The sequence below is a fragment of the Carlito syrichta genome, unplaced genomic scaffold, assembly GCF_000164805.1.
Source record: "Carlito syrichta isolate Samal-C Ts95f unplaced genomic scaffold, Tarsius_syrichta-2.0.1 Scaffold305012, whole genome shotgun sequence".
Taxonomy (NCBI): Eukaryota; Metazoa; Chordata; class Mammalia; order Primates; family Tarsiidae; genus Carlito; species Carlito syrichta.
Window position 1 is genome coordinate 405644 of NW_007249108.1, and position 12439 is coordinate 418082.

General features: G+C 45.9%; 1 protein-coding gene across 2 annotated transcripts in view; it reads left to right on the forward strand.

Annotated features, from left to right (window-relative positions):
- Positions 1-12439, forward strand: part of PDE6A (phosphodiesterase 6A) — an 88766-nt gene that overhangs the window by 36546 nt on the left and 39781 nt on the right. For both annotated transcript variants that reach the window (XM_008061056.1, XM_008061057.1), the window contains 2 exons: positions 4788-4854; positions 8674-8721. In XM_008061056.1, coding sequence (XP_008059247.1) covers positions 4788-4854; positions 8674-8721 — 115 coding nt within the window. The remainder of the gene's footprint in view (positions 1-4787; positions 4855-8673; positions 8722-12439) is intronic.

Sequence of the window (12439 nt, forward strand, 5' to 3'; positions counted from 1 at the left end):
GTACGATAACCACTTGTATACCTAATCCTGAATTGTACTCCACATCTTTATAATAACATACAAATTTAAAAACTTAAAAAAAAGAAAAGTGAAAATAACTCACCCAGAATTCCATAATACAAATAATCTTTAGTATTTGTAATCAACAATGAATTTTCTCTGAGGTCATCTGTTTAAAAAAAAAGGAAAAATAATAAATTTTCTATGCAAATATTTTTAAAAAGCATAAATTTCATTTATTTATTTATGAGTTGGGATCTCATTCTGTCACTCAAGCTGGAGTGCAATGGCACAGTCACAGTTTACTGCAGCCTCAACCTCCTGGGCTCAAATGATCCTTCTGACTCAACCTTCTGAGTAGCTGGGAATACAGGCACATGACACCATGCCCATCTAATTTTTCTTATTTGTGTGTGTGTGTGTGTATGTATATATGTGTGTGTGTGTGTGTGTGTGTGTGTGTGTATATTACAGACAAGGTCTCACTGTGTTTTTCACACTGGTCTTGAACTCTTGGACTCAAGCAATCCTCCCTCCTTGGCCTCCCAAAGTGCTAGAATTACAGGCATGAGTGCCTGGCAGAAAATACCCATTTGTTAAAGATACTATTTACAATAGCTTCAAACGTATCAAGTATCTAAGAATAAATATAACTAAAGTTGGGCAAGATTTTTTACAGAGAACTATAACATATTGTTGAGTTAAATTAAAAGAAACATTAAAAAATGCAGAGGTATATCATGGATAACTGGTTCAATATTGTGAAATATCATTTCTCTCCAAATCAGTTTATAGATTCAACACAACCCCAATTAAAATTCCAGAAGATCTTTTGTTAGGTGTAGATTTGATAAGTGGATGGTAAAATTTCTGTGAAAATGCAGAAGGTCGAGATCAGGCAAGAAACATTTGAAGATCAAGATAGAAGTGATTGCTCAACTAGATATCAAGAATTACTGTACAGCTATGGTAATTAGGACAATGTGGTAATGACACAAGGATGGGGGAATACATCAGTGAAACAGAATAAAGAGCCAGAAATAGACTCATATGTATATGAAGGAGACCCCAAAAGTCTGGAATTTATTTATTCATTTTGAGTTGGAGTCTCACTCCGTCGCCCAGGCTGGAGTGCAGTGTCACGCTCACGACCACCACAGCCTTGACCTGCTGGGCTCCAGCGATCCTTCCACCTCAGCCTTCCAAGTAGCTGGAACTACAGGTGCACGCTACCACACCTGGCTAATTTTTTGATTTATTGTAGAGATGAGGTCTTGCCATGTTGCCCAGGCTGTTCTTGAACCCATGGGCTCAAGCAATCCCCTCACTTCGGCTTCCCAAAGTACTGGGATTACAGGCTTAAGCCATGACGCCCAGCCTGGAATTTATTTATTTTTAATTGTGTATTTATTCTTACATTTTTTGCTTTGTTTTGAGTTGGAGTCTCACTCTGTTGCCCAGGCTGGAGTGCAGTGGCACACGCATGGTCACCCCAGCTTTGACCAACTGGTCTCTGGCGTCCCTTCCGCCTCAGCCTTCCAAGTAGCCAGAACTACACGCACACACTACCACACCCCGCTAATTTTTTTTTTTTTAATTTATTGTAGAAATGAGATCTCACCAAGTTGCCCAGACTGGTCTCGAACCCGTGGGCTCAGGTAATCCACTTGGCTCGACCTCCTAAAGTGCTGAGCTTATAGGCTGAACCACCAAGTCCGGCCTTTTCTTACATGTTTAAACTTCAAAGTATTTTTCATCAGGTACAATGTACTTACTGAGATGCATTTTTCACTGCTGAAAACAATTTTTGAACTCATCTATTTTAATGCCTTTTAGGGTTTCTGCCATTTTTGGTTTCCCCTCTTCCACATCAGCAAAACATTTCCCTTTGAGGATGTTGTTCATCTGGGAGAATACAAAAAAAGTTGCTCAAGGGGCGATGGAGTGAATAGGGAGAGTAGAGCAGAGGGGCTATGGCATTTTGGGTTAAAAACCACTGAACACTCAGCATGGTGCGGGCAAGTATGTTTTCATGGTAGAAGAACCAGTCATCTGTTTGCCACAGCTTGGAATAATTCTTCCACAAATCATGACACCACCTTCTTAAAACTTCCAGATAAAAACTTTGGTTAATCGTTTGATCTGGAAAAACAAGTTCTAAGTGTACTACAAGGGGCCCACCCTCCAATAATGCTGTTTTTTTAGGGTGCCCCTTCCAATAACTACTTCGTTTGTGACAAATATGTCATTGCAAAACAGTGGTGCCAAGAATGGTCTTTTTAATAAATTATGGTTATATAAGTGGGTACCCATATGGGAAAAAAAAAGAAACATGATTCCTCTCCCCAAAATAAATTACAGCAGGGCACAGTAGACATACCTGTAATCCCAGCACATTGGGAAGCAGAGATGAGAGGATTACCTCAGTTTAGGCGTTTGAGACCAGCTTGGGCAACTTGGTGGGTCCTCGTCTCTACAATAAATCAAAAAATAAGCCTGGTATGGAAGTGTGCACCTGTCGTTACAGCTACTTGGAGGGCTGAGGTGGAAGGATCGCCTGAGCCCAGTAGGTTGAGGCTGCGGTGGCCGTGAGCATTCCACTGCACTCCAGCCTGGGCGACAGAGTGAGACTCCGACTTAAAAATAAGTAAATAAATAAATAAAAATAAATTACATAAATATAAATTCTAGATGGATTAGGGATCTAAATATAAAAGGCAAAACTATAATGCTTTTAAAAGATAACATAAAAAACAGTTTTATGATCTTGAGATAGAAAAAAAATTTTAAGCAGAACTCCAAAACAAATACAAATATTGACACATTTGACCATATTAGGAGAAGGATCTTCTATTTATATCAAAATATACCTTTTGAGAATGTATGAGTTTATCTATTTCTATATAACATATTGTCCCAAAAGTGGCTTAAAAAAACAATAGTAATCTGTTAGCATTCTTTATTATTCAGAATAAATATGGAATATTCAGAAGTTCAGGTATGGCTTGACTGGGCAGTGTCAGCTTAGGGTAGCCCATGAGGTTGTGGCCAGATACTAGCATGAGCCAATCATCTGAAGGTTCAACTAGAACAGGAGCGTATACCTCCCAAGAAGCTCACTCACATGGCAGGCAAGTTGGCTCTGGCTGTTGGCAGGAGATCTCAGTTCCTCTTTACACAGGCCTCTATGGAGGGCTCCTTGAGTCACCCATGACATGGTGGCTGACTTCCCCAGAGCAAGCTGTGAAAGATGCTATACCTCTCATGACCCAGTTTCCAAGAACACACTCACCTCCTCCATATTCTGTTGGTCACAGAGGATCAGTCTTGATTCATCATTGTCAGAGGTGACTGTACAAAGGAATGAAGACTGGTTAGCATAAAGCCTGAAAAGGCAAGTCATGGTGTGAGAAAAGATATTTACAACACAGATGACTGACAAAGAGCTCATATCAAGATGTATAAAGAGCTCCTACAAATCAATAAAAAAGAAATGCTATAGAAAATGAGTAAAAGATGGGGCTGGGCTCAGTGGTTCAGCCTGTAATCCCGGCATTTGGGGAGGCCGAGATGAGTGGATTACCTGAGCCCGCGAGTTCAAGACCAACCCGGGCAACTTGGCGAGACCTCATCTCTACAGTAAAAAAAAAAAAAGAAAGAAAGACAAAAAAAATTAGTAAAAGACACGAACAAGAACTGCACATAAAAGCAATGCAAATGACAAATACATTTATGGAAGGTACTCCATTTTATTCATTCTGCAGAAAATGTGAAAAAAAACCCATGATGAGATACCATTAGACCCCACCAGCGGGGCTATAATTTAAAAGTCTGAGTACTGACAGAGCTGTGGAGCAAAGGAAATTCCAGGACCTGATGGATGGGAGTGTGAATTGGTACGATCACGTTAGAACACAGTTTGGCCTTATCGGGTCAGGTTGAAGATAGGTGCATCTTACCTACCCAGAACTTTTGCTCCTAGGAATAGACCATGTAGAATGGAGAGCACGTGCCACCAGAGTGCTCACAACAGCATCATGCTCGTTAGCCCCAAACTGAGGAGTGGGGTGTGTCCATCAACAGTTGAGTGGATAATTGTGACAGTAATGCAAGGGAAACCTGGAAATCAATTAATAAATGACAACGTGAAAAGGAAGCCAGACACATCATATACATTGTATGAGTCCATCTAAATGAGGTTGAAAAATAAGCCAAATTCAACTAAAGGGTACAGGAAAGCATCTTAGGTGGTAAAACTACAGAAAAGCAAGAACTTTTTAATGCATTAATCTATGTAAGTATTTTGTCTCAGAATAAACAAGCATAAAGTAATAATACTAGAAATTGTAATATTGTTGTGGAGGTAACCAAGTATGTGACACACTTAGCTGGGTGCTCAGTATGCTGGGAGCTCACCATAGGTGAGTCTTTTCATTCTCAACATAGCATTAAGCTACTAACCTTACAAAGGCAGTGATGGGATCTGGTTTTGTTTTTGTTTTGTTTTGTTTTGTTTTGCTCAGCAGCCAGCAACGGTCTGTAGAATGGATGTTGTCTCTTTTCTTGGATAGTTGGGCTTGACAGGCAGTCAGTTACACTTGCCACCATTTTCTCCATGACTAGACTCGGAGAGTGAGATGGTTGGCCAACACTTTGGGTTTGGTCAAAGGCAATGAAAGGAAGTGAGTGCTGGCAGCCTCCCGAGTAGCGGAGGCACAGACCCGAGTCAAGTCTTTGGCCCAGCAGTCCTTGCGTTGAGAGTCACCGTTTGTCTTTGACCTTTGCAGGAACCCACCTCCTGACCACTGGGCTTTAGTCAGCGGGCTCCCCTCTTACGTTGCTCAAAATGGCCTGGTAAGTAATACAATTTCAATGGGGAAAGTTCTGGATTGGGTGGACGAGTAGGAAGATTTCAGGCCAAGAGGGTGGAAGAGATGATGGCAAGTGAGAACCTCTGAAAGACCAAGTCTCTCATTCTTCAATTCTGTTGACAATTGGGTCAAAGAAATGGACAGATATTGATGTTGGAGGAATATGAAATACACAGAGAAATAAGCCTGAGATGGAAAGGGGCATAGTCTCACTGACAACTAAAGATGCTTAAGTATGTGTGTTGGGGCAAAGTCACACTTGCCTGGTCTACCAGGCTCCTCAGAGACTAAGTCTCAACCTCTCAAGATAGAGACCTAACTGCCACTCCCAACTTCCCATCCCTGCCACATGTCCAGCCATATATATGTTACATGGCAAAGCTCAGAAGGTTTATTTCCCTTCCGGGCATGGTGACTCATGCGGGTAATCCCAGCATTTTGGGAGGTTAAACTGGAAACTTGCTTGAGGCAGCCTGGGTAATATAGCAAGACCCGATCTCTGCAAAAATTAATCTCTGAACATGCCCCACCCACTCAGGGTCAAGGGTAGATAAGCACATCTCATGTGTTTGAGAGCAGGGTCATGTCTGTTGGCTGCTTTTACCCCCATATTGGGCCTGGTCACCCCTGCATCCTTCCCCAGTCACACTACACAGTACCGTCCAGGTAGCAGGTGCTTATTTCTGAGCATTTACTATGTGCCAGGCACTGTGACAGGCTGTGCGGCTACAAAGATACAACAGCAGATGCAGCTTCTGTTCTGAAGCTCATAATGGAGTAAGGAGATGTCTTTACTAACAGAAACTGAGGCTACAACAAGCCAAGGCTGCGGCGGAGTAACATGCACGGTGTTATGTGCATGGTGTGTTCCGGGAATACAGGGTAGGGGGCGTGTAAATCAGCCTTTATTTCCTAGAATGTGTTGATCCAAGTTTTAAAATAAATAGATCTTGGCAGGTGGGCACCGGCAAGGGACTTCCAGGTGGGGGAAAGAACGTGGGTGAGCAACAGGGACACGAGGGTCCAGAGCAGTGTGTGCCTGCAGTTAGTGCCACTGGAACGTTAGGGTTGAAGCCAGATGGCAAGAGATGAGTCTGGAGAGGGAAGAAGTGACTGGACATGGTGACTCACACCTGCGTTTCTAGTGCTTTGAGAGGCCAAGAAGAGAGGATTGCTTGAGCCCAAGAGTTTGAGACCAGCCTAGGTGACATAGCAAAACTCTGACTCCAAAAGATAAAAAAAAAAATTAGCTGGGCATGGTGGCATGCATCTGTAATTCCAGTTACTTGGGAGACTGAGAAAGGAGATGGCAGTGAGCTGATTGTGCCACTGCACCCTAGCCTGGGCAACACTCCGTCTCTAAAATAAATAAATAAATAAATAAATAAATAAATAAATAAATAAATAAATAAATTTGAGAGAGAGAGAGAGAGGAAAAAACAAAAAAAAAAACAAAACAAAAAACAGGTCACTGTAGCTCTCGCATACCAGACAAGAGACTGAGACCTGAATCTACTGGTGATGGGTTTTTAGCAGGAGGTCAGTATAGGCAACTTTCACCTTAGCAAGATAACTTAGTAAGAGCACTCTGGGAAATGAATGTGAAGGGCTAGGACTGGAGGCAGGGCGACCAGGGCATCGTTCTGTGAGAGGGGGGAGAATCTCAACCAAGGCAGGCACAGTCAAGACCATCACAACTGTGGCAGACACGAGAGTTCTCGAGGACTCAGTCACTAACTAGATTTACTCACCTGACACTCACAGCAACTCCAACAGAGACCAGATGGCCAGAAGGAGATGGGGCCAGGTCTGACACCCAGAGGGTGGGACTGGCAGGGCTGGCAGGGCTTTGGAGCTGATCGCAGGCAGAAGGAGGGAGAGAGGAGTCAGGCCAATTTCAGGCTCCTAGACTAGATGGATAGCACTGCCGTTGGGCCTGGGTCGGGGATGCTGAGGCCGGTTCCAGTCGTAGTGGGGATGAGACCTTCCTCAGGAGCCAACGTCCAGTCGATGGAGAGACGATTCTGACGCTGTTGGGCGGCAGGGGGAGTGGAGATAGAGATTTGGCAGAGGTCAGGCCATGTGGTGTTAGGACCTCTGAGTGTGGAGAAAGGGACTGGGGTGTGAGGCGGGCGATGAGCCCCAGGTGCAGTGTCGAGGGTATCGGACTGACAGAGGGTGGAGAAGGAGGGGCGTGTGAGGAGGAACAGAGGAGGGCTCAGAGGCGTTTGGAGCCCCAGGAGAGGGTGGCATCAGGGAGACCATGGGTGGAAAGTTTCAACAAGTAGAGGTGGTCACACGCTGCAGTGTGAACGGGCGAGAGAAGAACTGAAACCCCGCTGGGTTTGACAGAGGAGAGGTCATGGTGGCCCAGATGAGAGAGGCTCAGGGGCGTGGTGGGACTAGAAACCAGCCTGTGTCCACTGAGTGGAGACGGGTGGCGAGAAGGGTGCAAGAGAAAGGCGGGGACTTCTGGGTGTGCATGGGAGATGGCCGGTGAAGGAGGGGTGTCACCGTCAGGAATGGGAGAGACCCATGCCTGCGCTGGGCTGAGAGGAAAGGCCCTCCAAGGGTCCGGAGTCAGGAGAGCAAGGCAGTGGTGGGTTGGTCCCGGGAGAGCCAGAGGAGGAGCAACTCCCTCCAAGGGCCAGACAGTCCCTGCCCATGTTGACAGGCAGGGTCGTGGCCAGCCTCGGGGTGCCCTCTTGAGACCTCGAAGCCATCACTTCTCCGTAGGTGACTAGAGAAGGGACAGGGCTGGCTGTAGTGTCCAGGGTGGATTTCAGCTCCAGCCACTCATTGGCCTACAGCTGCACAGCTGTGCACAACTGCTCAGTGGCAGGGCTCTGGGGGAGTCACACATGTATCACCTGATCCCTTGCGTGGCAGGGTGAGCTGGTCTAACTTCCAGGAGAGGAATCTGGCCTCATACAGCCAGAGGTATAGCACCTTCCATTTCTTATTCTACTTTGGGGTTTATACTCCAAGGGGGGAAACTCTTCCTGCCAAAACAAGCATGATAGAAACCAAATATCATTGAGTCAGATTTATTTATGCATTTATTTATTATTTTTGAGTAAGGATCTCATTCTGTCACCTAGGCTTGAGTGTAGTGGCACAGTCATGATTCACAGCAGCCGCAAACTCCTGGGCTCAGGTGATCCTTCTGCCTCAGCGTCCTGAGTAGGTGGGACTACTCAGGTACACATTACCATGTGTAGAGATGAGGTCTCGCTGTTGTTCAGGCTGGTCTTGAACTCCTGGGCTCAAGAAATCCTCCTGCCTAGGCCTCCCAAAGTGCTGGGATTACAGGAGTGAGCCACTATATCCAACCTGAGTCAAATATATTTAGAGTAACATTATTAATATTAAATGTTTTTCAAAAACCTGGACACAACCCAATACTCAACCAAAGGGGAACAACAAAGTAGGATGCTCTATGACTACTAGTGTGGGTATCATGGAAACCAAGGAGGTAGGAAGTTTCGGCATGGAGAGAGACATCAAACGCTGCAGAGTGAGCAGGTGAGAGAAGCAAAACCCCACTGGGTTTGGCGATGGAGAGGTCACATTGTCACCTTAGCTTTTCCAGAGCTGGACGTGAACAGCAAAAAAGCAGTTTATAAAGAACCTTTCCCAGCCAGTGCCTCAGTTAATAATTCACAGCCGTCTCAAGTGTGTCTGCCTGGTGTGAGTGTGGGCATGCCTGCGGCGAGGACATGGGCTTCTGGAAGCAGTGGGCAGCACTGCATGGGTGCTCTCTGGTTTAATCATGCTCCATTATTCCCCTCATGGCTTTCAGATTTGCAACATCATGAACGCACCTGATGAGGACTTTTTTGAATTCCAGGTAAGTCATTTGTACTTGCTCTCTTTGTCATATGACTGTTTTTTTTTTTCCCCTCCAAAATGAGCACTAGCATACATTGGAGTTCACCTGCTCTGTTGACAAGCAGTCTCAACATGGTAACAACAGGACTAAAGAAAGCTCCTGTGCTTGGTGGGTGGACAGGGCAGGGGGTTGACTGGGTCACTTCCAAGGTCCCATTCAGTGTTGGCATTCACCCAGCCTTTGCTTTCTGGTCTCAGGCCTTCCCCGACACCCCCAAGATATACAATAAACAAAACCTCCAAAGTTTTATTGTCAGGTTTAGACATTAAAGTATTTCAGATTTTCCAGGAATTTTCTTTTTTTACGACAGTATCTTGCTATGTTGCCCAGGTTGGAGTGCAGCGGCTATTCACAGATGTAAGCATAACACACTACAGCCTCAAACTCCTGGGTTCAAGCAATCCTCCTGCCTCAGCCTTCTGAGAAGCTGGGCCAACAGGCACATGCCATCACACCTGGCTGTGGCCTCAGGGCATTTGCTTATGCTGTTCTCACTCATTCGTCATCTCCGCCCAAATCCCCACTGCTCTTTAATGACAACCTCAGGAAAGGGGTGGCTTATTGGGAGGAACAGAATAAGCAACAAATCTGAGTGAGAAGCCGAGAGAGAGACTGGCAGAAGAGTCTAGAGAAGTAGACAGAGGTGGGCCATGCAGGGTCTGAGAGGCTGCCAACGAGCTGATCTCTCTTGTGTGTTTTCCTCATGTCATCTTGTATTATCCTGACTTCTGCCTCAGATGGATTTCTCCCAGGAAAACATTTGAGTCCTTCGGTCAAGGCTGGGTCTGACCTTCCTGACATCCTCAGCCCTAGGTGCTCTGTCAATATGTATTGGACTTAGCATGCTGGGCTAAACAAACAAAACATTACCCATCAGGAAGTAATTAAGAAGGAAGCAAAAATGACTCATAGGAAAATCAGGCAGTTATGTTTTACTCTCTAAAGAACATTATGAAATAACTTAGAGAGAAAACATTTCCAAGGTAAAAATCCACTTCACCTGTTATGTGATTTCGACCACATCAGGGTGATAAGCCCAAAGAGTTACCTAATCGTGACTACAACAGAACTTTGTCTTTGCTCAAATCATCCATCTGATTGTGGTTTAACCACATTAGAAAAGCAAATGTAAACCGGGCATGGTGGCTCATGCCTGTAATCCCAGCACTTTGGGAGGCAGAGGCGAGAGGATTACCTGAGCCCAGGGATTCGCGACCAGCCTGGTCAACTTGGTGAGACCCCATCTCTACAGTAAATCAAAATATTAGCCAGGTGTGGTGGTGCGTGCCTGTGTTTCCAGCTACAGGAAGGCTGAGGTGGAAGGATCATTTGAGCCCAGCAGGTTGAGGCTGTAGTGGCTGTGAGGTGCCACTACACTCCAGTCTGAGCAACAGAGTGAGACTCCTACTCAAAAGAAAAAAAAAAAAGAAAGAAAAGAAAAGAAAAAGAAAAAAGCAAAGCAAATATAATCCTGCTAGTCTTTCTCCTCCAACTCCTCCACAAAGCAGCCTGAGTGGTTTTTTTTTAAAACACAGGTTGAATCAAGAAACTTCCTAGTTTAAACATTGCTGATGGTGCCCTGTTTCACTTTCTTTTTTTTTTTTTTTTTTTGAGTTGGAGTCTCACTCTATCACCTAGACTGGAGTGCAGTGGCGGTTCCTGGCCACCACAGCCTCAACCTGCTGGGCTCCGGCGATCCTTCTGCCTCAGCCTTCCAGTAGCTGGAACTACAGGCACGCACTACCACGCCCGGCTAATTTTTTTGATTTATTGTAGAGATGAGGTCTCGCCAAGTTGTCCAAGCGGGTCTCGACCCGCGGGCGCAGGCAATCCACTCACCTCAGCCTCCCAAAGGCGCGGGATTACAGGCTGAGCCACCGAGCCCGGCCTGTTTCACTTTCAATACAATCTGTCTTCTTATTATGGCCTACACAGAAAAGGGATTCCCTGAAGTTTGGGTAGAGAGCTGCGGATGGCAGGTCTTAACTCGAAGCAGCCCTGTGCCCCCCAAGCAATGTTCTTCATCTTTCTGGAAACCCTTTCTCAACAGGTGCTCAGACAGAGTTGTCTCACTTTTCAGTATTATTTATTTAGAGTCAGGGTCTCACTCTGTTGCCCAGGCTGGAGTGTAGTGGCATAGTCCTGGCTCACTACAGTCTCGACCTCCTGCGCTCAGGCAATCCTTTCACCATAGCCTCTCAAGTAGCTGGGAGTACAGGCTCATGCCACATGCTCAGCCAATTTTTTTATTTTTATTTTTGTAAAGATGGTGTCTTGCTATGTTGCCCAGGCTGGTCTCGAACTCCTGGGCTCAAGCAATCCTCCCGCCTTGGCTTCCCAAAGTGCTGGAATTACAGGCATGAGCCACCATGCCTGGCTACTTTTCTGAGTTATTTACATAATAACAAGTAACATCGTACCACCTTAAGAATCTTGAAACCAGCCAGGTGTGGTGGCTCGTGCCTATAATCCAAGCATTTGGGGAGGCAAAGGCAGGAGGATCACTTGAGGCTAGGAGTTCAAGACCCGCCTGCGCAACATAAAGAGACCCTCTCTCTATAGAAATTTTTAAAAGTTAGCTTGGCATGGTGCTGTGTGCTTATAGTCCCCGTGACTCAGGAGGCTGAGGCGGGAGGATTATTTGAGCCCAAGTGTTTAAGGCTGTAGTGAGCTATGAGCATGCCACTGTACTCCAGCCTGGACAACTAAGGAAGACTTTATCTCTAAGGAAAAAAAAAAAATCTTGAAACCGCAGAGCTGAGAGACTCACTTCCCTAGGAAGATTTTTTGCCTTCCTTCTCTCCTCTGGCTCCCACAGTGCCATTGAGAGATCTCTCTGAGAGAAGTCTCTGCCCTGCACCACAGGTGCTGGTTACCTCACAGGTGAAGAGCAGCTGAGGACACGATCTGTGCCTTACTTACCTTGGCTTCCCAGCCTCAGTCTCCGTTTCTTGCGCACGGCAAACGTTGGATGAACTGATGGAAATAGAATCTAGAAGTGAGCTCAATTCCCCCCATTTTATAGATGATGAAGGTGAGGCTCAGACAGATGGGAAAGGACTCATTAAAGCTATCTTGGAAGTGACCAAGACGGCATTTGTTCATTGAGGCACATGCTCTTTCCCATCTCGAGATGAGAAAATCAGGCCCAGGGACATAAATGTCTCACCAAAAGCAACCCAGAAAGTCAGACCAAGAGGCAAAAAGCACAGGTGCTATCTAGTTGACTGGCTCAAGGTTACGAGGCCAGCACTGCATTCTTTTTTTTTTTTTTTTTGAGTTGGAGTCTCACTCTGTCGCCCAGACTGGAATGCAGTGGCCACTCCCGGCCACCGCAGCCTCGACCTGCTGGGCTCTGGTGATCCTTCCATCTCAGCCTTTCAAGTAACTGGAACTCTAGGTGCGCGCTACCACGCCCGGCTAATTTTTTGATTTATTGTAGAGATGAGGTCTCGCCAAGTTACTGCGGGTTCAAGACCCGCGGGCTCAGGCAATCCACTCACCTCAGCCTTCCAAAGTGCAGGATTACAGGCTGAGCCACCAAGCCCGGCCAGCACTGCCTTTTTAAACCAGGCCCCTGCCGTCACCTCCTGCATCTGAACAGAAACACCACCTCTCTGGGCAAATCCTTATGTCCCCAGCCCATGACACACTGCCTCACCCGCAATGTCCAACG